Below are 24,547 nucleotides of genomic sequence, written 5' to 3'. Positions count from 1 at the left end.
GACACTTGTCAAGTACTTCTTTGATCGAATTAGCCGACAAATTCGCAGAATTTTGTGGAGTGGGTATCGATGATTGATTGACATCTGCGTCGCAATTACATTATTGCTCGTGTCCGAAAATGCATAATGTTTATAAATAAATCCATAGATAACAAAGTTGGTGAGGGCTTATGTCTGCAAATATGCCGAATGTAAATTTGTTTGAAAATTTGGGTACGGTTTTTTTCAAATGTGTCATATAAATATTCGAGGAATAATTTATTTTGAATTTTTAAATAAATTTTTGTTACATAAAAATTGCTCAAATTGTTACTTGCAAATTTTCATGGTAGATTTGTATAAAGTTTGTTCCATGAGGAATGCCAAATTTCAAACTGTTATTTCGAAAATTTCATCATTTTAATAATTACATTTTATTGATCATAAATTGGCAAATAAGAATATGTTAATTTGCTTTCGTAGAAACTAATTACGCAGATACGTAGCTCTCGCTTGCATTTTTGGGTGCCTTTTTGATGCTTTTTTGCTCGATTTTTGGCGCGTGCCTTTTTTGCGTTTTTGCTCGATTTTTGACGCGTGCCTTTTTGCCTTTCTGATGCTTTCTTGTCTTTGACGATTGCACTCAATTGCTTGGCGCATATACATTGCGTTTATGACATGTTAAAGAAATTACAGAATGTATTTAATGTTTTTAAAATTGTATTGGAGGGTACTGGCTTTAATCGATACTTTAAATTAATCGAATTAAGATACTTTCCATGGATACTCTCATAATTATTTTTCGTCGTCGTCACCTAAATTAATCAAATTCTGTCATATTTTCCAAGGGTATAAAAAACGCAATGACTAACTTTCGCTTTAATTTTGTCTCAGGATTTGCGTCTCATTAAGCCTCAATTAGCAAAAGGGCACCCATTTATATGGGGCAAAAAGGCACTGCCTGCAATTTTAATATACACACAGACTGATTTTAACCACCCCTTTCCCCCATGCACTGTACAACTCTATACTCTCTCTACTGATACTCACTTTCATGATAAGATAGACACCAACTGGCCTTATCATCATGACAACCATTCGCTTAGAATACTTCACCCCACTTTTGTCTCACTCTCACTCAAATCATTCCCCTTAATTGATCACGTTTCTTAAAGAAAAAGTGTGTAAAAACCTCCTTCCAAATGATAACCTCTTCCCTTATCTTGCTCCTCCTCCTTCAGTCGACATTTTTTGTGGCGGGCGATGTCCCCTGCGGATTAACGTTTGTCAGCTGGACGTCGGAAAGTGACCCGCCTTCCAACGCGGTCGACGCGGGCGAATCGGGCAGTGGTTTCATCGCCCGTTTCCGGGTATCGCCGGGTAACGTGTGGACGGGCGGGAGGTTGACCGCGGCGAACGAAGCGGTTTCCGTTTACAACAATGTGGTCGAGAACAACAATGCTTTCGAGGTTTTAACAAACCCGTCAAACTGTTCGATCCGGTGGGGCGGTTCGATTAACAAATTTACCGTGAAGTTTGACACGACCAGTTTTGTGGGGAGGTATTGCAGCCCGATGTGTCTCGCGGGGAAGGTGGATGAGGCGATGAGTAAGATATTTTTAAGGGGAAATTAGTTAGTTTAGGGGATGAATTGGAATCCGAATCCATGAATTTCGAAAATTTATTTTTGAAAAATTCGCCTAAGTAGAAACCAGCATTTTATAATTCGGAGTTTCCGGTGGAAGTAACCACGTGGTGGGAGAAATAAGGGGGGAACGAAAGTGGTTTCTTGCAGGGGAATATTTTGACCTGGGAGAAATCCAAGGTGCAAGAAACTACGCTCCGCCGTGGTAAATACGACATGCAGCGCGTGGCTAGATGGCGCTTATTTCTTGCAGTTTCTCCCAGTTTCATGCACTTTCTCTCAATTTCATGCACCCCACATTTCTTGCTTTGCTTGCGTGGAAAGTGCAAGAAATGTAGAAATGTAAAACTAGTGTTTCTCACGGGTCGGGTTCCTGCAAATCCGAAACCCGAACCCGAACCCGGTACCACTGATCCGAAACCCGAGGCCAACCCGAACCCGAAGAACCCGTACCCGTTTGCAGGGACCCGAACCCGAACCCGAACTGGCGGTTCAAATCCGAAACCCGAACCCGAAAAACCGAAAATATTTTTAATTTTAAGGCATGGGCTGAATTTGCACTTAAAAATTATTTAAAAGCTTAAAAATCAACAATATTTATAATATTTCAAAAACTGCACCAGAGTGGCTTTCCGAGACCTTTAGAAATTTGAAAATCAGTCCAAAATTGGATAATTGTTTCCAGTTTGACGTTTCCAATATTATTACTTATGTAATTAGATATGATTCAGGTAATTGCATAGCAAAATTAGGATAAAAATTCGATTTCTTTTATAGTTCGCACCATAAAACTAATTGAATCAGGCTCTTCTAAATCGTTTACATTTTTGGAAACTATTGAAATTAAACGAATTTAAGACAACTAGAAATTTGAATTACTTACTTCAGTATTGCAACCGCTGAAGCACATTCAACAATTTTTCTAATATCTTTTTGTGATATCGATCCAAAAAAGTTTGATTCGGGTTTCGGGTTCTTAAGCCGTACCCGAACCCGACCCGAACCCGAAATTTTGAGATGACATTTTTCGGACCCGAACCCGAAAGTTTCGGGTTCTTAAATTTCGTATCCGAAGCAGAACCCGAACCCGAACCCGAACCCGAAACCCGAAGTAAGGACCCGAACCCGTGAGAAACACTATGTAAAACCCGCAAGAAACATTGATCCGATCGAGTTCGAATTCATGCCAACACTAATAAAATTTTCAAAAAATTCTAAAAGCGTAAAAAATTATAAAATTTCCTAGGAATTAACTACGTCAACGACAACTTACAAGCCGTCACTAGAACGACCAATGTCATGACGTTGGAAGCTTTCACCTCCGGGTTCACCATTTCTATGAACGAGTTCAAAATGGACGCGAACAACGGGGCCAACAAAGTAGAATTTTTGGGGTTGGACGTCATCAATAACAATTCTCCCGCCACTGTCAAGCAGTCCGTCACCCATAAGAAAAAATTGTAAGGAGAATAAATTTCTGGGAATGGCATGAAATTTCCAATTTTTAAAAATATTTCTGGCAGGAAACAAACCCTTGAAGTTGAATATGGCGGAGCGGAAGGTTTCGGAGCAGCCTTTAGCAAACTAAACTTTGCCCCGCAGCTGAGTTTTAGGGGGTCGGGAGGTCCCGTGATTGACATGAGTCAGTCCTTGGTAGGGAAAAATCCCAGCAAAACGACCACCACGGAGGAATCTGAGGTCAACATGGAGCGAGAGGTTGGTTTTACAGGGTTGGCCAAGATAATTTTTTTCAAAGATACAAGATAAAAAATATTTGAACGAAATCCTAAGATACAAGATACTAAATACAAATAATTAGAGTTACACAACCCTGTGGTTTTAACATCTATTTCATATAAAACGAGTCCATCCCACCATTTGCTTTTGTGCGTGAAGGGTTTATTTAACCTTAAGGCGAGCCTGTATGAGTCATCCTCTCCCGTCTCATTCCGCCCCATGTTTCCTTATGGAAAACTTAAATTAAACACTCGGCCTTAATATTCAATGAAAGTTAAATTCTGGTACTTAAAAAAAATTCTATATTTTTAACTTAACAAAATTGTAGAGCCAGATTTTAGAAAAAATTGTCTTCCTGTGAGGTCCAACAAACTATTGAGGAAGGAATTTGTTTTCCTAAAATCTGGCTGTACAATTTTGTTAATTAGAAATTTGAAACCTTAAAAATGTAGAATTTTTTAAAGCAACGATTTACTTAAATCCTTGATTTAAATTTTTGATTTACATTTGTGTTGATTTTGAAGATGAGTCATCGAGTCCTAAGTTAAATTTGCATGAACTTGTGCCTGCAAAAAAATAGCTGGTTATTTATTCGAGATAATAAACGCTGAAAATAATGTGGAATACTGATTTGCCAGGTTGAACTTGGTCCATTCAACGCGGTCCATATTTGTTCGACCTTGTCCGTCGCGGAAAACTTTGAGGCGACCTACACCAGCAAGGCGGTCGCCAGTGGGGTCGGACTATCAGCGGAAGAGGTTAGAACAAAACAATTAGAGTTGAAATCTATTTAAATTTTGTTAAGGTGATATAGTATGCGGGTTTTTAGTTTGAATTGTTGTGTCTCAACTTTCCCTTCTTCCATATATTCAAATGGCGATTTTGAAACCTGTTCATCTATGTGAGTTTTTTACAATATGAAGATTTTAATGCACATAAAAATCGATAATTTTTAGGTTTACAAAGTTAGGCTGGTCTGATTTTGATTTTTTTCTTCAATGGGAAAATATTTAAGTTTTACTGATTATTTTTCGTCTATTTTATATTTATTTTCTCATGGAAGAAAAAAATCAAAATCAGACCAGCCTAACTTTGTAAACCTAAAAATTATCGATTTTTAGGTGCATTAAAATCTTCATATTCTGAAAAACTCACGGAGATGAAGAGGTTTCAAAATCGCCATTTGAATATATGGAAGAAGGGAAAGTTGAGACACAACAATTCAAACTAAAAACCCGCATACTATACCACCTTAAAGATGAATAACTCCGGTATATATTTTCAATCTTAATCTTCCCCTTTTCATTAATGTCTTTAAGTGCAAATTTCTAAAACGACATAAATTTCACCACTTTCAGATTTAAATGAAAACTTAATTTTTCGTAGTAGAAGAAGTAGTGCCAAGAGTTAAATTCGCATTATGTATCTCAAAATTCAGGAAATTAATACCATTTTATAAATTTGCATTTATTAAATGGCTTATTAATTAAACAGATTGCACTGGGGTGGAGTGAGATTAAAAATCCATGCCACATAATGATGGAGCTTGTCTAGCCTCTGTATGTCATTTATGTCATGTTTGTCATGTTTGTTAAATTTGTCAAATGATAAATATGACAAATTGTCATATTTGTCATGTAGGTCATATTTGACCATGCAATTTATCACAATTCCAATTCGACTGTCGTTTGACATTTATGACAATTTTAACTTGTCATACTTATCACAAATTGTAAATGTTTGACAAATTTGACATTTATGACACATCCACAATTTGTCGTAACGCCACATTAAACCACTATCCAATTGCACCTTAACCTGCTCACATTTCTTAAATATTTTAAGGTCCAGAGCTACCTCGTCAGTGTGGGTGACAGGTCCTGGTCGATCCAGGATGGGCGAGTGGTGAAAACCATGTCGGGCGTTATTAAGGGCACTGCCGGCCTGAGCGGGCAGTACACCGTCGTTCCGACAGATGACCCCTACGGCTGCACCCTAATTGAGGCGCTGATAAGGCAAAATCAGAAACTGGAGGGACAAAGGGCCACAAATGCCACGGCGGGACGACTCATGCAGGAAAATTTTTACAAGTTGAAATCCATGCTGAAATTTTTGTAATGAAATTGGCATCAAATTTGGGGGGAATAAATTAAGAAATTGTATCTAAAATCGTACCTGTTCAAAAATTTAGTTTTCATTCAAAAGTCAGTCATACCAATTTCTGACTCAAGATTTTCATTCACATTCAGTAATTTTCGTTCAAATTCATTTCATTTCATCATCGGGCTTCATGTCATAAGACCAAATTACCATTACCAAATTACCTTATCAAATTGCTACAAAATGACAAAAAATTCAGTTTTCTCACTATAATTCATGAGAAATTTACAGAAGTTTATTTTCGCTTTCTTCTGGGGGTGATTTAATTCATTAACAATGAGTTAAATCACGATAGAAGTGAAGTAAATAGAGTCTCACACAAGGCAAATATAAAAAAAATTAAGTCATATTTTGGGGATTTTTATGGTAATTTTTTCACTCATATTTTGAGGTTTTACGTACCAATCATTCATATCCGACGTCTGCTAATAATGTGGACATCCACTTATTGAATTTTCCTGTATCTTGTCAATGCTAATTAAAATACCCATCTTTCAACAATATAGTCCCGATGCTCCTGATTATCTGATCGACGTTATCTTTCCTTTGGATAAGGTAATTTTAAGCTAGTTGGTCATTTTATTTTTGTATTATTAACTGGACCAGTTTGACTTTAACGCAGTTTAAGCCAAGTTCAGCGTCACGATGTGGAAAGCAATATTATTTATGGTGCCATTATCTGGCTTATTTGTCCCTACGAATACGAAAACTTTGCGTCTCGAGAATCAAACCGAACTTCAAAATGAAATTCAATTAGACGCTTGGGAAATAGTTCTCGCATTTCTCGACGATTGTGTGGATTTCACCAATGTTGGAACAGAACCGGAAGATATTCACTTCTTCATTGATGGGTATGAATTATAATAAATTTTGGAAATTCTAGAGTTTTCTGTAGGGTTGGGAAATTCGATCCGAAAATATCTGATAGGTCGGATCGGATAGGATTTTTTATCCGGTCGTTGGCTGAAACTCGGATCCGATCCGTCGGATTAGATCGTTTTTTTTAATCCGGTCGTTTGCTAAAACTTGGATCCGATCCGACAATATCCGATCGGTCGGATTAGATGGGATTTTATTATCCGGGCATTTGCTAAAACTTGGATCCGATCATTTTTTATCCGGCCGTTTACTACCTATAAATTGGATCCGATCCGAACCGATCCGACGGATAGGATAATAAACGCCGGATAATCCGATCCGTATCGGAAATTGTCCGATTACCAACTCTATTCTTTGTCTAAAAAATTTTAAAAATATTTACAGAGCGAACACACAAATTACATTGACAGATGATATCCCTGCATCTTTCGTTAAGGGGCGACCCCTTAGAATATTTTCGCATGGTTGGAATAGCAATAGTGGTGGGATTTTTAGCGAAGTACATGGAGGTAAGTTAGTAATTGTATTTTCGGATTTTCGTACATATACATATACATATTTTCATATATATTTAAGTTTTTGTTTAAAACAAACCATTTATACGAAATCCTTAATCTTAAAACTAATCCAGATTGGCCAATCCCTAATCCTAAAATCAAAATCATTTTTATAGTCCATGTTTAATTCTAATCCCCATTCTTATCCAAAAATTTTAATTCCCAATCCGTAATCCGAAAAAAAAATAAACTAATCTCCCAGCTCTGATAAATTATGTATTTTGTCTAAAAAAACGATGTAACTAGCTTATCAAAACTTCAACGTGATCCGTGTCGATTGGCGAGAGCTTGCCAAAGGTGGGATCCCGTACTGCACCCCAGCTACCCTCACCAAACGGGTCGGTCACAATATTGCTCACCTTGTTAAGCGGCTTATCGATGAGGAATACGTGGTTGCGTCACAAGTCCACGTGATCGGGCACAGTCTCGGTGCGCATGCGTCGGGCTGGGCGGGAAAAATTTTTCAGGCTTTCGGACTTGGAAAACTAGGGAGGATAACGGGTAATAAGTCATCATTTTAAATACAGTTTTACCGAATTTTCCGTTTCTTTGCCGAACATCAGAGTAAAAATTTCCTACAGAAATTTTGCCCAATTTTCTACAGAAAAGTTTCATATCGAGCTAATTTTTTGCATAAAAAACTATTAATCCTTTATTTAGCGAGTATGATTACTAATTAATAATTTCGCCAATCATGAGATGTGCGGAATAAAATGATTTATTTTGCAACAAATTTCATTAAAATGCCCAGCCAAATAATTAAATTTAAAAATATGAAATACCAATACTTCGGTGGTCAACTTTCATGTGTAGTTTGATAGCCAAGAGGTTAATTAAAATAAATTAAACCCGTTGCTAATTCCATTATTGCAAAATTATTAATTTTGGTTGGAATAAACTATATTTTGGTTGGGTGGTATAAATAAAACCCACCCTTTGTAAATATCCAGGTCTCGATCCCGCCTATCCTGGTTTCCGTTCCGGAGAAACGAACCGCTTATCCAAAAACGACGCCGATTTGGTCGACATTATTCACACGAACGGTCGAGATTCGGATGACTTCTTGACGCAATATGACATGTTCCACCTGGGCATCACGGAGCCCATCGGGCACTACGATTTTTACCCGAATGGCGGATTCAATCAGCCCGGATGTGATGGTGCGGGCGCATTTATTTGCAGTCATTCGAGAGCCGTGGAACTTTTTGTGGAGACGATTTCCGCAAAAACGGCATTTTACGCGAAGAAATGTGGCAGTTATGATGCGTTCATTGGGAAAGACTTGGAAGGCTGTGGGGACGAGGAGTTTAATTTTATGGGGGAAAATCTTCGGAAAACGTGAGTTCAATGGTTTACATGTTTATTGGTTTACTAGGAGTCGGGCTTGGTTGTCAAGCGACTTATGAGTAGAGTAGGGCATCCAAAATCGGGTTTTCCGATTTTGTAAAACTGGTTAAAAACCGGTTTTTAATTTAACCGAAAACCAGTTTTACAATTTTCCAAGCGGTTTATACAGACTCGAAAATCGGTTTTTTGTTTTTAATAAGGGAAACTTTTTAAGAGCTATATAATATTTAATGTTTCTTATTGTCGAGATAATAATTAATTATTCTGTACTTTTTAAAATTGACATAAAAACCGATTTTAAAACCCGGTTTTGTTCAGAATCGAAACCCGTTCCTAAAACTTTTCAAAATCCGATTAATCGAAAACCGATGTTGCCAAAATTTGAAAAATCAATGTTACCTTATGTTTTGGACGCCCAACTTGTAACTGACACTGCCCTGGTTGTGATTAGAGCAGGGTTCGAAAAAACCCAGGGTTTTAATCAAAAATTATAAAACCCATGGGTTTTAATGGGTTTTACCATGTTAATTGGGTTTTATTTGGGTTTTAATGGGTTTTATTGGGTTTTATTGGGTTTAAATGGGTTTTATTGGGTTTTAATAGTTTTAAGTAATAATTTAACAAAAATTATTCGGAATTTGTATCTATTCGGAAATTATTTTTGTTTTACAACACTTGAAATCTGTGATGCTAAAGAATGGAGTCAATTGTTGCTTTGTTCCGAATTTTCATATATTATGATAGTAATGAAATAAACTGCTTTAGAATGAATTGAGATAACGTCTTTTAACGTATAGGAGATGTATTTAACTTTTAGAATATAGTTTTAAGGTAAAACTCGATTAAAACCCAATAAAACCCATTAAAACCCAAATAAAACCCACTTAACATGGTAAAACCCTTGGGTTTTATTCATTAAACCCATTAAAACCCATTAAAACCCAATAAAACCCAACCCATTAAAACCCAGGTCGGAATACCCTGGATTAGAGGTCTCCCAGCGTGTTCAGATTTTGGGCAAATTAGTGCGAATCGATGACAAGTTTGATTAGTATGAAATTTGTGAAAGACACGACCTCCCAATGGCTGAGATATTTGCATCTGAAGAGGAGAAAACGCGCAGAAAAGTCGACAAATTTTACACTTTCCAAATTTACTGTGCATTTTCTCCTCTTCGGATGCAAATATCTCGGCCATATATTCCACGTGTTTTATTGATTTTGCTATCAACGGGTCTGGTGCGTGTCAACGTTTCAAAGTTTTTAATACGTTATTAGTTTTGAAAATATGTGAAGAATTTCAATAACGGCTCAAACTCAAAATTCATAAGCATTACAACGTGCACGAAATAATCTTGTTGAAAAAAATGACGCATTTTTAACAGATGAACCATAATCAAACTTGTCATCGATTTCCACTAATTTACTAAAACAATTGAGAGCATCCGCTGCGAGACCTCCATTGCCTATCAAGCTTTAAACATTTACTTTAACAAAATCTAGGGCGAGTCAAGGCAGTTACTTCCTTTGCACGCTAAAATCGGATCCGTTCGACAAAGGCGCCACTGATGGGTTGCAGTGCCGACCGACGGTTTGCGAAATGTACAAATCGCAAACCAGATCACCCAACAATCTCGCCGGGCTGAGCATGGAGCTCGAATCCATCGTTTATGACGAGAACATCCTTCCCAACGATAAGGAATTCATTGGGATTGAAGAAATCAAAAACGATTCTCCCGCCACGATGAGGCACATGGTGACGCAGACGAAAAAAACGTGGGAAATGTATGAAATGGTGTCGAGAACGTATTGGGGAAAAGTTGCGAAGGTTTGACAAACTATTTTTTAAAATAGGACGATTTTTTCCAATTTTGTTTTCAAAATTATTGGGCGTACTCTGGACAACGTTTTAATTCGCAAAGTTTACCAAACTTGCGAACATCAAAATATTTCTGATGTGAGGGAATTCGCAAAATATGGCTTCGAAAATCTAGCAAATCTACTAAAAAAATACTTATTTTGGTATCGTTTCCATGAATTTCTGTGATTTCTCTTGGTGAGGATGAGTTAGCGAAATATTTTAAAGTTTGCTAAACAAGTCAACGCGGCATTAACAAAATTCTGAGTGCTTAACAAAACTTTGCGTTAATTTCAAAATTCTGAATTGGCAACAGGACATATCAGAACTCCGTTGTAACATTAACATGAACTCCTTACTCATATTCTAATTTAGATTTCGTTAAAATTTTGTTGCAAAATGTGTCGCAACTGCGGTCCCAAATTTACGGCTATAGCCAGCTATTCCCAACATTCCCAGTTGGTTTAAACATAATAAGTAACGGATTGTATCCAGGCAGCGCAACTAGCGTATCACAAACTCCTCCCTGGATCCATTTATCTTTTTAGGGACACTCAAGAACGGATCCAAAATGTGAACATGTGCGATCGGCTTGAAATTCAAAACTTAAGGGTTTACTGACCTTAAAAATTTGTTTAGACTATATTTTCATCGCCATGACCTCTTTTTCGACACCATATGACCTGACTGGGTAAAATTGGGTGATCGACTTGAAATTCAAAATTTAAGGGTTTCGTGACCTTAAAAATTTATTTCTATTTTATTTTCATCTCAATGACCTTTTTCGACACCATATGACCTGATCGGCCAAAATTCATCATCAGTCGATCACCCAATTTTGGCCAATCAGATCATATGGTGTCGAAATAAAGGTCATGGCGATGAAAATAAAATAGAAATAAATTTTTAAGGTCACCAAACCCTTAAATATTGAGGTTCAAGTCGATCACGCAATTTTACCCAGTCAGGTCATATGGTGTCGAAATAAAGGTCATGGCGATGAAAATATAGTCTAAATGAATTTTTAAGGTCAGTAAACCATTAAGTTTTGAATTTCAAGTCGATCGCACATGTTCACATTTTAGATCCGTTCTTGAGTGTCCCTAAAAAGATAAATGGATCCAGGGAGGAGTTTGTGATATGCTAGTTGCGCTGCCTGATTGTATCTAGCGATTCCGCTAGATCATTAGATCTATGGATTAACTTAAAATGCTAACCAAAATTCCATAATTCGATCGTGGCATACTAATACGGAAAATGCAATTATTTTGCAAACTTCAATACATAGGAAAATTGGGGTCCGAAATCGAGGCAGCGGCCAAATTCGAGTGTAAAATAATTTTTAAAATTATTTCCCGCGATATTTGACCAAAAGTTGGACTAGTTTGAGTCAAAATCCAAAATTTGCAAAAAATTCGCACATTTTACCTCAGATATCGAAAACTGGTGGACGACCACCCCAATTTTATTACTGATTTTTGATCTTAAATATTACGCAACTTTTAAGCCATCGAACTCGAAAACCGTTAGAGCGCGAAAAAATCACTATTTCATTGTATATATCTATCTTAACTAATAGGGAATTTGCAATTATTTTGCAAAGTTCAATACATTGGAAAACTGGGGTCAAAATCCGAGGCAGCTGCCAAATTCTGGTCCAAAATAATTGTTAAAATTATTTGGAGCCATATTAAAGCAAAAGTTTGGTCAAAACTTGAATTTCTCAAAATTAGCAAAAAATTCGCACATTTTACCTCAGATCTCGAAAACTGCTGGACGACCACCCCAATTTTATTACGGCTTTTTGATCTACTCAATATTACGCAACTTTTAAGCCATCGAACTCGAAAATCGTTAGAGCGCGAAAAAATCACTATTTCATTGTATATATGTATCTTAATAATACGGAAAATGCAATTATTTTGCAAACTTCAATACATAGGAAAATTGGGGTCCGAAATCGAGGCAGCGGCCAAATTCGAGTGTAAAATAATTTTTAAAATTATTTCCCGCGATATTTGACCAAAAGTTGGACTAGTTTGAGTCAAAATCCAAAATTTGCAAAAAATTCGCACATTTTACCTCAGATCTCGAAAACTGCTGGACGACCACCCCAATTTTATTACGGATTTTTGATCTACTCATTTTTACGCAAATTTTAAGGTATCTAACTTGAAAATCGTTAGAGCGCGAAAAAAACACTATTTCATTGTATATATCTATCTTAATAAATGAAGCTATGCCCAATTGCTGAATAAATTTGCGAAACAAAAATCTCATGGTTTTTCAGCAAAATTTTTGCAAAATCTGGCAAAAGTTATGTTGCTATGCTTAATTTACGAGATATGCGAAGGTTACGCACATCGTAATTAATACGGTTTGAATTGATGTACCTAGTTTTGCGCCCAACACAACTGGGGAGGCGCGCCCAGCTGCCTCTATGTAATCAATGATTGCGACAATGTAGACTTATTTCACGTCAAATCGTCGAAACAGAGCGAGTTTGAGTTGTCCCGCGAGGTAAGCAAGCTTTGATAAGTTTCTGTTTGATTTATTTCACTTTTCGCCATTTACTTTGTTACAAAAAAGGGAGAAATAAGGCGCCACCTAGCGGCTTAACTATCGTTTTATACCTAATTTTAAAAATGTTCCCTCAACTGGGCTTATTTCCATACCTGTTCACTTTCATTCATGTGACTGATTATGACTGAATGATCCTGAATGAGAATGAATTTCCCGTCATTTGAATGAAATTGACTGAAGGATTCCGTCATTTCGGATGAATGACTGTGAATAAAAGGATTTTTCATTCATTTCATTTATCACTAAATGCTTAATTAGTGAAAAATCCTCTCATTCACAGTCATTCATCCGAAATGACGGAATCCTTCAGTCAATTTCATTCAAATGACGGGAAATTCATTCTCGTTCAGTAACATAATCAGTCAAATTAATGAATGAAACTGAACAGGTATGAATATTGCTAGGTCATCGTTCCCCCATTTTCCCGTCTGCACGTCTGCTCCACCGTCAGCGTCAGTGCGGACACTAAACTTGGCTTCACGGCGGTTGGTCGCTACACGGCGGAGGGATTATGGGCCGCCGAGATTGCGCGAATTCTGGCGCGTGACAACATTTACGGCGTGTTGGACGAAGCCGGGGACGCCGTTCTGGTTCAAGTCGATGGCAGCATAAAGTTATCTTTGGCGTTGGAACCGCAATTTATCGTGGCAGAGATGGACGAATTGGGTCAGAGCGTGTGCACTTTCACGGCCAGCTTGATCCGACAAGCGAAACGTGTCAAGGGTAAAAATAGGGCAGAATTTGACAAAATTATGACACAAATTGATTCCTTGGTTAATGGGGTGACAAAGAAATGATTAAAAATTTGTACTTATAAACGGTTTAAATTTAAAAAAAATGCATTCGGAAAAGTAAAATTTTTTGTTCATGGTCTATTTTTTGAGCGAATTTTACAACGAAATTAATAAACGTTTGTTTATATAGTACTTAAAATAAAAAGCGATTTAAATTTTAAAAAATGTTTTCGAAAAAATTATTAGTTTTTCTGCATGAGTAGTTTTGCTTTTTGTTATTTTTGGAAATGGATAACAAAAATTAATTAAGTAAAAAAGTTGTATTCATCTCAAAACTGGTTAAATTGATGCCATTTTAGAAATTTAAAGACATTTAATTTGAGTAGAGTGAGATAAAAATTTGTAAAGTTATTCCACGTTAAGCATGAATGGAGGATGATAAAATCATGAGAATAATTGTTTGTTAATTATATTAATTGATTATCATGAGCATAATTAGTAATTATTAATTACATATTATGTAACACTCCAATTAATGAAGTGTATACATTTGCATTTAAACAAATACGTAAATGAGTAACTCAAAGTATTTATTAATTTTCCCCATTTCATAATTTTCAAATAATTCATGACCAACAATTTACTAGTATAAGAAGCCCGTCATTCGAATTCTTCCCTGCCCTCTGTTGTAGTAGACACTTCTTCTGGCTCACACTCGCCATCAAAAAGGACAAAACTTGGATCAATCCTGGCAATCATTTCTTCCGCAATGGTTAAATTTCCACAGCAATGTTTCGAAATTTGGGAAAATGGTGAGCCGAAATATGTCACACAATTTTCCACGGTGCATCCAACAATGTCATCGTCATTGCTGCAGATTTCGCCGTAACAGTTCGAAATTGCAATGGAAACGCCGCATCGATGGGTTTCAGAGGATTGGGCGATTTTCCAAATCCGACTGTATTAAGGTGGAATAACGCTGTTATAGATTTTTAATCTCACTTTACCCCAATTCAATGTCTTTATACGAAAATTTCTTAGGTGAAACATTTCATAAACTTAATCTTTGGCACAAATTTGCGAATCCTTTCTTGAGGAAATTTATTATAAAAAATATCAAATGAACTAGCAATTTTTTTCAAATCGATAGTTTTGTAGTGACAAATATTATCTTTACATTATCAAAAGTATCATTAATTCATTTGAATTTTTTTTCACAATGAATTTCCTCAAAAATGAACTAAATATTTTTTTTTCAATTCGAAAGTTTTGCAGTAGCAAGAATTAACTTTGCATTACCGTATAAAAAGTTGCATTTATCTCAAAACTCGCGCAAAATCTTCGCAATTTTAGAAATCATCTAGCATTTAATGACATTGAATGCAGAAGTAGAGCGAGATTAAAAATCTATGTCACAGGATACAGTGTAACCTTACTAATGTGAGACTTAATACAAATTGTTGAAATACTTTGGTACGCCGATACGGTCATAACTGGTTTGCACGACCTCGTCAAATTCGCCACTCAGGAAAACGGGGGTTCTCCCACTGTTCCCGGGTAATTCAAGAGTGCCATCCGCTACGGATAAGATTGCCGGACCGTTAGGCCCCCCAAGTTGGACAAGTTTCCTTTCTACTTCCTAAATTAGAGAGAAATTGAAATTTAAAAACTATAGTTTTTTAAAAATATTTTTGACACCTCAATCAACGGTTTCACAGATTGAAAATTTGAAATTTGAAAAATTATATTTTATTTAAGAAATATTTCACACCTCAATCAAAGTTTTCACCGATTTCCAGACCGGCACGGTGTTCAAAACGTGGTCAAACTGTCCCACGCCGTTCTTAATCCCTAGTAAAACTGGGGTCAAGGCGTTATCCGGGTTTAACTGGAAACTTGCTCCTAACTAAATTTCCGAGAAATTTTTATTGTATTTAAACGAGTGAAATCTGAACATGTTAAAAACCTACTTGCGACGTTAAAGTTTCCTCTTGAGAAAATTTGGAGTACATGTGCTGGTAAATGGTGATCTTCCTGTGGAAATGCATAAAATTATGAAAATTTAAATTCCGAGTAGAAATTTCTCTCTAATTCGACAGTAATCGACAAATGCATATTATATTCTGCATATCTTTTTCATACTCCTGCAGAAAATTTCTATCAGTTTTATTCAGCAGAACTGGACTTATTGCATAATTTTTTACTGCACAAATTTTTTCTGCAGAAATTTGGACCAAACTTTTTCAGGAAATCTATTTAAATTTTTTACTTAATATTTCATCCATGTAATTTTTAAGCTTACACGGCCTGCGAATTTATGGGAGGCCAAAGATTCTCATGAAAACTGCAGTCCTTTCCCCCCACGGTGAAAGGGGTCAGCCAAGGGAACATTTCGTCGTCACAGGCAAGAGAACTTGTCCCTTTGCTGGGCTTATCTTGGATAGTCATCAAGGCCGATAAGGTGTCCAAATCTTGGTATAAGGTCAAATCTTCACGAGTCCCTTTATTAGTCAGCGTTATTTTGTAATAATTCGTGTTAACGACTTTGGTCATTTGGGCTGTAAAAAGAGTCGGAGTGTCGCCAAAATAGGTGTCACAGTCGAGATTAGGGGGGATTTGCTGGGGGGTCACTGCAAAAAATTTTTGAATAATGTGTAATGAGGTAATTCACGCAGTGAATTTGTAAACTGGTAAAATTTGTAAGTTTTGTAAAATAAACTTGTAAAAAATAAAGAGACGCACATTTGATCGGAACAAGTTTACAAAAAAATTGGAACATAAATCCTCAGAAATATGTATGACTAAAATTTCTGAAGTTTACGAATTTTACAAAATTATCAAGGACTACGTTAATTTCCTCATTGTTTTCAAGAATTAAAAAATGCATTGTTAAAGCAATTCACAAAGTCGTTGGTAACTTTGTAAAATCGGTTCGTTTTATAACAAAATTTGACAAAATAAAAAGATGATCTGAGCAAGTGTACAAAAATTTGGGACCTAAGTTTCCTCAGAAATATGGCTAAAAAGTTTACGGATTTTACAAATTTACATATTATTTAAACATGTAAATGAATTGCATATTATTCAAAAACGTAAATATCAAATTTACCAAATGAGACCCAAATCCCGACCAAAATAAGTGTCCCCAACTTCATTTTCCCTTCAAAATGGTGGAAATTATGGGGTCAGAATTTTTACGAAAATTTGGCCGAATTAGCGAATTGGTGAAATGACCAAGTGCACAGGTAAACTGGTAGCATAGCGATGAATTGATGTGGTATGGATGCACGTAGACTTTTGTAATCTTGAATTGGGTATGCACTACGAGATACGAAATTTAATACCAATTACTTAATTTGACGTATTCATCTACTCGCTTTGGGATGAGAGCAGTGGTCTGACGACCTTTCTCGGATCGAGATCTCCCCGCATCACCATGGCAACCAAAATTTTCATACTGCTCCTCTTAATCGGGACCCTTGTACGAGGGGAGGTCCCTTGCGGCCTTAGATGGCAAACGTTAGGCACCTCGTTCAGCCTGAGGGATGAAATCGCTGTTCATTTGGATGAATTATACATCGCAAAAATTGTACGGAATGGGGTCCACATGATTGGAAATTATAGGAGGGACACGTTCGAAGCAATTTTTGATACGGATGGTAACAATTAAAATTTTAAAAATAGATATGAAATATTTAAGGTGGCATTGTATGCGGGTCTTGAACTTGAATTGTTGTGTCACAATTAAAACAAATACATAGATGTAAAATATATTTAAGGTGGAATTGTATGCTGGTTTTGAGTTTGAATTGTAGCGTGTCTCAACTTTCCCTTTTTCCGTATATTCAAATGGAGATTTTGAGACGTGTTAATCGCCCTGAGTTTTTTATAATGTGAAGATTTGAATGCAGCTAAAAATCTATAATCTTTAGGTTTACAAAGTTACGAGGGTATAATTTTGATTTTTTTTCTTGAATGAGAAAATATTTAGGTTTTACTTATTATTTTGGATCTATTTTATATTTATTTTCTAATGGAAGAAAAAAATCAAAATTCTACCCTAATAACTTTGTAAAATCTTCATATTGTAAAAACCCCAGGGAGATGAACACGTTTCAAAATCGCCATTTGAATATATAGAATAAGGGAAAGTTGAGACACTCTAAAAATTAAGCTCAAAACCCGCATACAATGTCACCTTAATATAATTTTTGATCATTTAGATGAAGTTTCGTCGCTAATGTTCCTCAGCAATCCGTACAATTGTACGGTAAAATTTGTCGATTCGTACGGTTGGCAGGACCGGAAGTCATTCCTCGTACGGACGGGAAACCCGGGTCGGGAAGAATTTATTGGACGCGGGTTTTTAAAGCAAGGTCATTTCCCTGACAAATGGGGCACCGGAGCGGTCACGCTGACCAATGGGAAGTTACAGAGGGTTAATTATAATAAGAAGAAAAGTAAGGGCTTAATGTACAACGTTCGTATTTTATAATTAGACCCTTTTCTTCATAGGAAATGCATACAGAAAAGGGTCTAATTTTAAAATACAAACCATAGCTTGCAATGCAGTCAGTGGCCGCGGAAGCCGTGGGGACAATTAACATATAGGATAGCGGGGGGACTGGGTTTATATATACCTAAGTATGTAAGATGGGGATATCGAACAACCGTGGGGGCATTGCCCCCTGTCCCCTCAAGCTTCCGCAGCCACTGCGCGTACAGTCATTGATAACTCGTAAAATCTGTACCTTTTGTCCCATAATTTAACAAACTTTTACTAAACGCACTTGGTCTGCGTAAGTTTACAAAAATTTTTGAGCTAATTTTGCATAGAAATATTTGTAAAAGTTTCCTTACACGATTTTATACGATTTTTCAAAGTTACCAAGCACCCCTTAAACGAATTTCGCCACTAATTCAGTCCTAATTTTGCATAGAAGTACTTGCAAAATTTTGTGAGAGTTTACACAATTTTACAAGATTTTACAAAGTTACCAAGAACTCCTTGAATTACTTCACTAATTCGCCCCTAATTTTTGCATAGAAATACTTACCAAGTTTTGTAAAAGTTTCCTTACCAATTTTACACGACTTTACAAAGTTACAAAGAACCCCTTGAACGAATTTTCTCACTAATTCGCTCCTAATTTTGCATAGAAATACTTGCAAAATTTCGTGAGAGTTTACACAATTTTACACAATTTACGGATTTTACGAAGTTACCAAGAACCTTGAATTTCCCCACTAATTCGCCCCATTTACATATCTCCTTACAGCCTTGCTATTCCCCCTTTTCGGCCGCACCCTCCAACTCTTAGAGAGCACCTCACCCGGCCTAATCCTAGAAATATCCCATCACGAAGTCGACCTCTCCACCTCCTCCGACCAACCCGACATCTCTGGCGTCGAAATCATCGAAAACAACTCCGCCGCCACGATCCATCAGACGGTCACGCATTCCAAAAACGTCACTGAAATCACCCGGACCACCGTGACGAAAAAATATGTCGCTACCCGGACAACGACGAAAAAGACGAAAATCCTCTTCGTCTCGAAGATCAAGACGACCACGGAAACGTGGACGGATGAGACGAAAGAGGTCACCGAGATAAGGGAAAGTACCACGATAACCGTGACGAAACAGGTGACCGTCCCGCCCTACGAGTCGATTGAGGCGTGTTCCATAATAATTATTAAGGAGGAGACTGAAGTACCCTACGTGGCGTTGGGGACTTATTCCGCGCCGGGGTTGAGGGGGGATGAAGTGTTGGAGGTTTTGAGGGAGGATGGCGTCGAAGGGGGGAGAGTTGTGGGGGATACGGTGCAGTTAAGGGTGGATGGCGTTTTTACGTATAAGCTTGCCTTATCGACGGAGTTTAGGACGAACCCGGTGGGGGCGGAGGATGGGTGTGTGGCAGGGGACCGGATGAGGGGAAATGTGACGACGGATAAGCGATAGATACTCATAATATTTGATTTATGATTTATCTATCACGATTAAATAAACGTTGTACGAGCTAAAGTAAATGTGTATTTCGCATGTAATTAATTTGCATCGTAATTTTTACCTGATCCATGCAAAAAATTTGCAAACAGAAAGTCTCAATTCATCTAGTCAAGTTAAATATCGTGTCGAAAACAGGGTGGGTGTGTGGGAAACCGGAAGAGAAGAAATGTGGCGACGGATAAGTGATATAGCTTGAACCATACCTGTTCACTTTCATTCATTTGACTGGTTATGATAGTGAATGAAAATGAAAGTACTGTCATTTGAATGAAAATGAATGAAGGATAATCCGTCATTTCATATGAATGACTGTGAATGAAATGAATCTCACTCATCTCATTGCTCACCCTATGCTGAATACATGCGGCGAAGTCAGAAATGAAATGAAATGAATTTGAACGAAAATGACATATGAATGCGAATGAAAATCTTCAGCTAGAAATTGGGATGACTGACTTTTGAATGAAAATTAAATTTTTGAACAGGTATGCTTGAATTTGTTCACTTGCATGTGAATATGTATTGGTATTTACATGGTTAAAAGTAGTATTTTAATACAGTGTTTTACAGTATTAATAGTATTAACTTATTCCATGGTTTTGGGTTATCTTTGGGTCGATCCTGCTAATTAGTAGTTATGGCTGTCTATAAGCCCTTTATCCACTCCACACATTGTCGCATGTTCCGAGCACATCAAGAAATTAAAAATCCTTGGGTCGAACAATTAAAAGTAAAATAAACGCTTATTACTAAATAATAGCAAGACATGCATGCAATTTAGAACCAGAAGCACAAACCAGATTAAGTTTCCAGAATAATATAAATTTCCAAACCAAATCAAAATTTGTAGGAAATGAAATGAGAGGCGTGTTATGTTATGTATGACGTAATTTACAGAATATTACTGCACTCTTAGAAAACTGGTATTAAATCATTACCGACCGGAGTACATATATGACTGCATATATGAGTAAGTATTAACGATCATTACCATTACGATTATATTAACCCGTCCTTCCTCCTACAGTGTTAATGTCCCCACGGCGTCCCCACTGTATTCATACCATTTATGTTTAGCATTGTACCGTATGCGGAGAATTATGGCGAAATTTAACGATCAGAAAGCAAATGCAGGATCAGAATCCGGCTCTGTCTGCACATCTCGTTGCATAATTTTCAATACCCGACCAACGATGGCTTATCTACGTTGCTTATCGACACTCTTAGAAAACTGGTAGTAAACTATTACTGACCGAAGTACCTACATATATATGACTTTGTACACGATTTAATGCCAATTTTTCCTTACCAAGCAGTAATGATCGTTAATACATCTATGTACTCATCATATATGCAGAGTCATATATGTACTCCGGTCAGTAATAGTTTAATACCAATTGTGTTTGATGAGAATCGAGGTCACCATTATTCCCATGGACGTGGTCATCATGCTACCATCGTCTCATTGCCTGTTTACTGGACATCTCTCCAATTCCATCCATTTTAATATGTAAAGAAAGGAAGCAATGTAATGAATCCAACAATCAGAACGATCTATTTCTTTTGATAAACAGATTACACTAATAAGTATTTCTTTAATACCAGTTTCCTAAGAGTGTCCATAAGCAACGTAGATAAGCCAGCGTTGGTCGCGTATTGAAAATTTTGCAATGAGATGTGATTCTGTTCCTGCAATGGTTCTCTGATAATGTTCGTTAAATTTCGCCATAATTCACAATGCCATTACGCCTTCGCCATTACGATACATGCTTTGGCACTGTATGTTTATAAACATAAATGTGTATACACACTCTTATGCAACTGGTATTGAATCATTACCGAACGGAGTACATATATGACGCTACCAGCATCGGTAATATCGATTGTTATGGCGTCGTAGTAATGTGGTGGTAATGAAATCGTTACCACTCAGAATCAAACTATAACCAATCCGATAGGGAATTATCACCAAATCAATACCAGCACGGAGTTCATAGATATGTGAGTCTATCCGATGCTTTACTTAAATGTCCGATTGGGAGAAGATGAATGTTTTTAATTCGACTGTTAAACAATGATTTTCATACATTTTAGTTCAGTTCGTGACTATAAATTCAGAGGTGTTCATACACTATAAATCATCCGGTCGGTATAGTCACATATGTACCCCGTACTGGTATTGATTTGGTAATAATTCCCTACCCGATTGGTCATAGTTTGATTCTGAGTAGTAACGATTTCATTACCACCACATTACTACGACGCCGTAACGATCGATGTTACCGATGCTGCATCTACTCTACCAGCATGCTGGTAGAGTCATGTATGTACTGCGTTCGGTAATGATTCGTAATGATTCAATACCAGTTGCATAAGAGAGTACACATTTATGTTTGGCATTGTACCGTATTGTGAATTATGGCGAAATTTAACGAACTTTATCTCAAAACAATTGCAGTAACAGAATCCGGCTCTGTGTGCACGTCTCATTGCATGAATTTCAATACCCGACCAACCCTGGCTTATCTACGTTGCTTATCTACATACACTCTTAGGAAACTGGTATTAAAGAAATACTTATTAGTGTAATCTGTTTATCAAAAGAAATCTAGATAAGTCTGATTGTGTGATTCATTACATTGCTTCCTTGCTTTGCATATTAGAATGGATTGGAGAGATGTCCAGCAAACAGGTAACGAAACGATGGTAGCATGATGACCACGTCCATGGGAATAATGGTGACCCCGATTCAGATCAAACACAATTGGTATTAAACTTTTACTGACCGAAGTACTTAGACATATATGACTTTGTACACGATTCAGTGCCACTTGTGTTTGATATTCGTTAAAAGTTGTATGTATTTTAATGAATTAGTAATTATTTCTAATTGTGTAATACATATTACCACCACGGTAAAAAACCGAATAAACATGGATAACACGAATTTGTAAAGGTTTCAATTTGTCTTTTGTACCAATTCATTCCTTTTTAATTAATGCTGCATTAACGAAAATGGGTGACAACAATTAACTCAAAGGTGTTCATTCTTCATTCATTTTCATTCCTTTAAGTTCAGTTCGTGACGATAAACTCAGGGGTGGTTCATTTCATACCCATTTATGCTTAGCATTGTATCGTATTGTGAATTATGGCGAAATTTAACGAACTTTATCTCAAAACAATTGCAGTAACAGAATCCGGCTCTGTGTGCACATCTCGTTGCATAATTTTCAATACCCGACCAACGCTTGCTTATCTACGTGCTTATCGACACTCTTAGAAAACTGGTATTAAAGAAATACTTATTAGTGTAATCTGTTTATCAAAAGAAATCTAGATAAGTCTGATTGTTTGATTCATTACATTGCTTCCTTGCTTTACAAATTATAATGGATGGAATTGGAGAGATGTCCAGTAAACAGGTAATGAAACGGTAAGAGGATGATGACCACGTCCATGGTAATAATGGTGACGATTCAGATCAAACACAATTGGTATTAAACTATCACTGACCGGGTAACATATATGACTCTGCATATATGATGAGTACATAGATGTATTAACGATCATTACCGCTTGGTAAGGAAAAATTTGTATTAAATTGTGTACAAAGTCATATATATATCCCAAGCTACCACACTATGTCATTTGCACTCCTCTAAGACATCTAAACGAGACGAGTAGTTTGTCGTAGCGACATCGGTTTTAATACGGATACGTAATAAAGACGTCCGTAAGACGAGCCAATGTCCGCCAAAAAGTCGTCTCTGGAAGCATGCCACTGGATGTCTTGGGGATATTCCTGAAGTCACCTTTATGACATCTGACTTAGTATGTGTGGTATGCGCAGTATTTAGTCTCACACTAGGAACATATTATATTTTCACATATTTATTTCCAATTCAAAACATGACAATGAATACATTAATGACAATCAATAACAATTAACAAATAACCATAACATTTAAGAACATTAAATATACAATCATTAAATTATACAAGGCGACAACGACGCATATTTTGATGTGTTAATTCTCCTCCTAAGATTCTTTATACTCCTGCAATTATTTAGAAACGCTTTTGAAATACTAGTTTTACGAACCTATATTATAGATAGATTAAGACAAAACTATATAACATATTACCGATTTGTTTTTCTCTGGTGCGTGCTGAAACCATGAAGCCAGCTTAATTTTGATATCCGAGTCAGTTACACCAGCACAATTTCGATTATCCTTAACAGCAGCTACAAATTGTAAATATCCTTTCACATATCACTTAGAAGCAGATTTTAATTGTAAATTATTTACCAGAAATAGCGTCTTTAACAGAGACTTTAATAGAGAGGAGAAAATCCACTTTTTGTTAATCGTTTTAAAATCCCAAGATGATTTTCAAAACTAAAGGCACTATAATTATTGATGTTGCCGAACATCTTCACGTCTTCGTATACATGTAGTAAACCGTGGACATTGTAGAACAAGTCTTCTTTCCCATAAAGTGCACTAAATTCCACAACAAAAAAATTTAGAAGTTGATCAGCATAATCACCATAACTTGCAATTAATTCGTCATTAGAGTAAATTGCAGCAGCACAGTGGAGAGACAAAAAATGTGTCAGATAATTTGGTGGCAAAATATTATGCAACACAATAAAGCCGGTATATAATAGAAACTGTCGTAATTCCGTTGCTTTCCATCTCGGTAGTTCCACAAGCGACCTAGGTTGTCGGTTAAATTCACAGCACATATGAAATCTTAACGCACTTAAATTGTCAGAAATTTGAAATGCACTGAACTTTAGATATTTTGGTTTACCACCAACCCACAAATTTAAAATTTTCTTCACTACGCCCAAATATATCAAATGCATTGATTCCAGAGGAAGTTTTGATACAAGTCCAATCCCAAGTTCAGAAAGAATAGTAAATCCACGATGATGATCATCTTCAAGCGATGTTGAATTTCCAAAATTGGCATCAGTTCTTCTAGACGCAATTTTATCCGAGAAAACGGTACGATTTTCGTACCTCTCTCCAACCTGTGTACATTTTGA

The 24,547-nt window shown here is 36.6% G+C and overlaps 4 protein-coding genes across 4 annotated transcripts; 3 read left to right on the top strand and 1 right to left on the bottom strand.

Annotated features, from left to right (window-relative positions):
• Positions 1-1,095: 1,095 nt before the first annotated feature.
• On the top strand, positions 1,096-5,524 carry LOC110861734. The gene is made up of 5 exons (XM_022110857.2): positions 1,096-1,587; positions 2,871-3,084; positions 3,148-3,340; positions 4,000-4,119; positions 5,207-5,524. The coding sequence occupies exons 1-5, from the start codon at positions 1,182-1,184 to the stop codon at positions 5,477-5,479; spliced, it is 1,206 nt and encodes a 401-aa protein (XP_021966549.1). The 5' UTR covers positions 1,096-1,181; the 3' UTR covers positions 5,480-5,524.
• Positions 5,525-6,135: 611 nt separating this feature from the next.
• On the top strand, positions 6,136-13,930 carry LOC110861733. The gene is made up of 7 exons (XM_022110856.2): positions 6,136-6,372; positions 6,785-6,909; positions 7,204-7,458; positions 7,908-8,295; positions 9,807-10,131; positions 12,559-12,681; positions 13,149-13,930. Exons 1-7 carry the CDS (start codon positions 6,167-6,169, stop codon positions 13,539-13,541), a joined length of 1,815 nt encoding a protein of 604 aa, XP_021966548.1. The 5' UTR covers positions 6,136-6,166; the 3' UTR covers positions 13,542-13,930.
• Positions 13,931-14,043: 113 nt separating this feature from the next.
• LOC110861827 lies at positions 14,044-16,723 on the bottom strand. Its single transcript, XM_022110965.2, has 6 exons — positions 16,588-16,723; positions 15,781-16,108; positions 15,449-15,512; positions 15,250-15,384; positions 14,948-15,117; positions 14,044-14,436 (listed from the first exon to the last, which is right to left on the bottom strand). The coding sequence occupies exons 1-6, from the start codon at positions 16,631-16,633 to the stop codon at positions 14,139-14,141; spliced, it is 1,041 nt and encodes a 346-aa protein (XP_021966657.1). The 5' UTR covers positions 16,634-16,723; the 3' UTR covers positions 14,044-14,138.
• Positions 16,724-16,882: 159 nt separating this feature from the next.
• LOC110861731 lies at positions 16,883-19,508 on the top strand. Its single transcript, XM_022110855.2, has 3 exons — positions 16,883-17,137; positions 17,702-17,938; positions 18,758-19,508. Exons 1-3 carry the CDS (start codon positions 16,915-16,917, stop codon positions 19,438-19,440), a joined length of 1,143 nt encoding a protein of 380 aa, XP_021966547.1. The 5' UTR covers positions 16,883-16,914; the 3' UTR covers positions 19,441-19,508.
• The last annotated feature ends 5,039 nt before the right edge of the window (positions 19,509-24,547 follow it).

Source organism: Folsomia candida, unplaced genomic scaffold (genome assembly GCF_002217175.1).
Source record: "Folsomia candida strain VU population unplaced genomic scaffold, ASM221717v1 Fcan01_Sc045, whole genome shotgun sequence".
Classification (NCBI taxonomy): domain Eukaryota; kingdom Metazoa; phylum Arthropoda; class Collembola; order Entomobryomorpha; family Isotomidae; genus Folsomia; species Folsomia candida.
This window is presented reverse-complemented; position numbering and strand designations above follow the sequence as displayed.

Coding starts and splice junctions, on each gene's coding strand:
- LOC110861734 (XM_022110857.2), top strand. CDS start 1,182: ATGATAACCTCTTCCCTTATCTTGCTCCTCCTCCTTCAGTCGACATTT. Junction 1,588..2,870: donor GAAGGTGGATGAGGCGATGA/GTAAGATATTTT, acceptor AAAATTTCCTAG/GAATTAACTACGTCAACGAC. Junction 3,085..3,147: donor GTCACCCATAAGAAAAAATT/GTAAGGAGAATA, acceptor TATTTCTGGCAG/GAAACAAACCCTTGAAGTTG.
- LOC110861733 (XM_022110856.2), top strand. CDS start 6,167: ATGTGGAAAGCAATATTATTTATGGTGCCATTATCTGGCTTATTTGTC. Junction 7,459..7,907: donor AAAACTAGGGAGGATAACGG/GTAATAAGTCAT, acceptor GTAAATATCCAG/GTCTCGATCCCGCCTATCCT. Junction 12,682..13,148: donor AGTTTGAGTTGTCCCGCGAG/GTAAGCAAGCTT, acceptor GAATATTGCTAG/GTCATCGTTCCCCCATTTTC.
- LOC110861827 (XM_022110965.2), bottom strand. CDS start 16,633: ATGAAGTTGGGGACACTTATTTTGGTCGGGATTTGGGTCTCATTTG. Junction 15,385..15,448: donor AGGAAACTTTAACGTCGCAA/GTAGGTTTTTAA, acceptor TCGGAAATTTAG/TTAGGAGCAAGTTTCCAGTT. Junction 15,118..15,249: donor CGGTGAAAACTTTGATTGAG/GTGTGAAATATT, acceptor TCTCTAATTTAG/GAAGTAGAAAGGAAACTTGT.
- LOC110861731 (XM_022110855.2), top strand. CDS start 16,915: ATGGCAACCAAAATTTTCATACTGCTCCTCTTAATCGGGACCCTTGTA. Junction 17,138..17,701: donor AGCAATTTTTGATACGGATG/GTAACAATTAAA, acceptor TTGATCATTTAG/ATGAAGTTTCGTCGCTAATG. Junction 17,939..18,757: donor TAATTATAATAAGAAGAAAA/GTAAGGGCTTAA, acceptor ATCTCCTTACAG/CCTTGCTATTCCCCCTTTTC.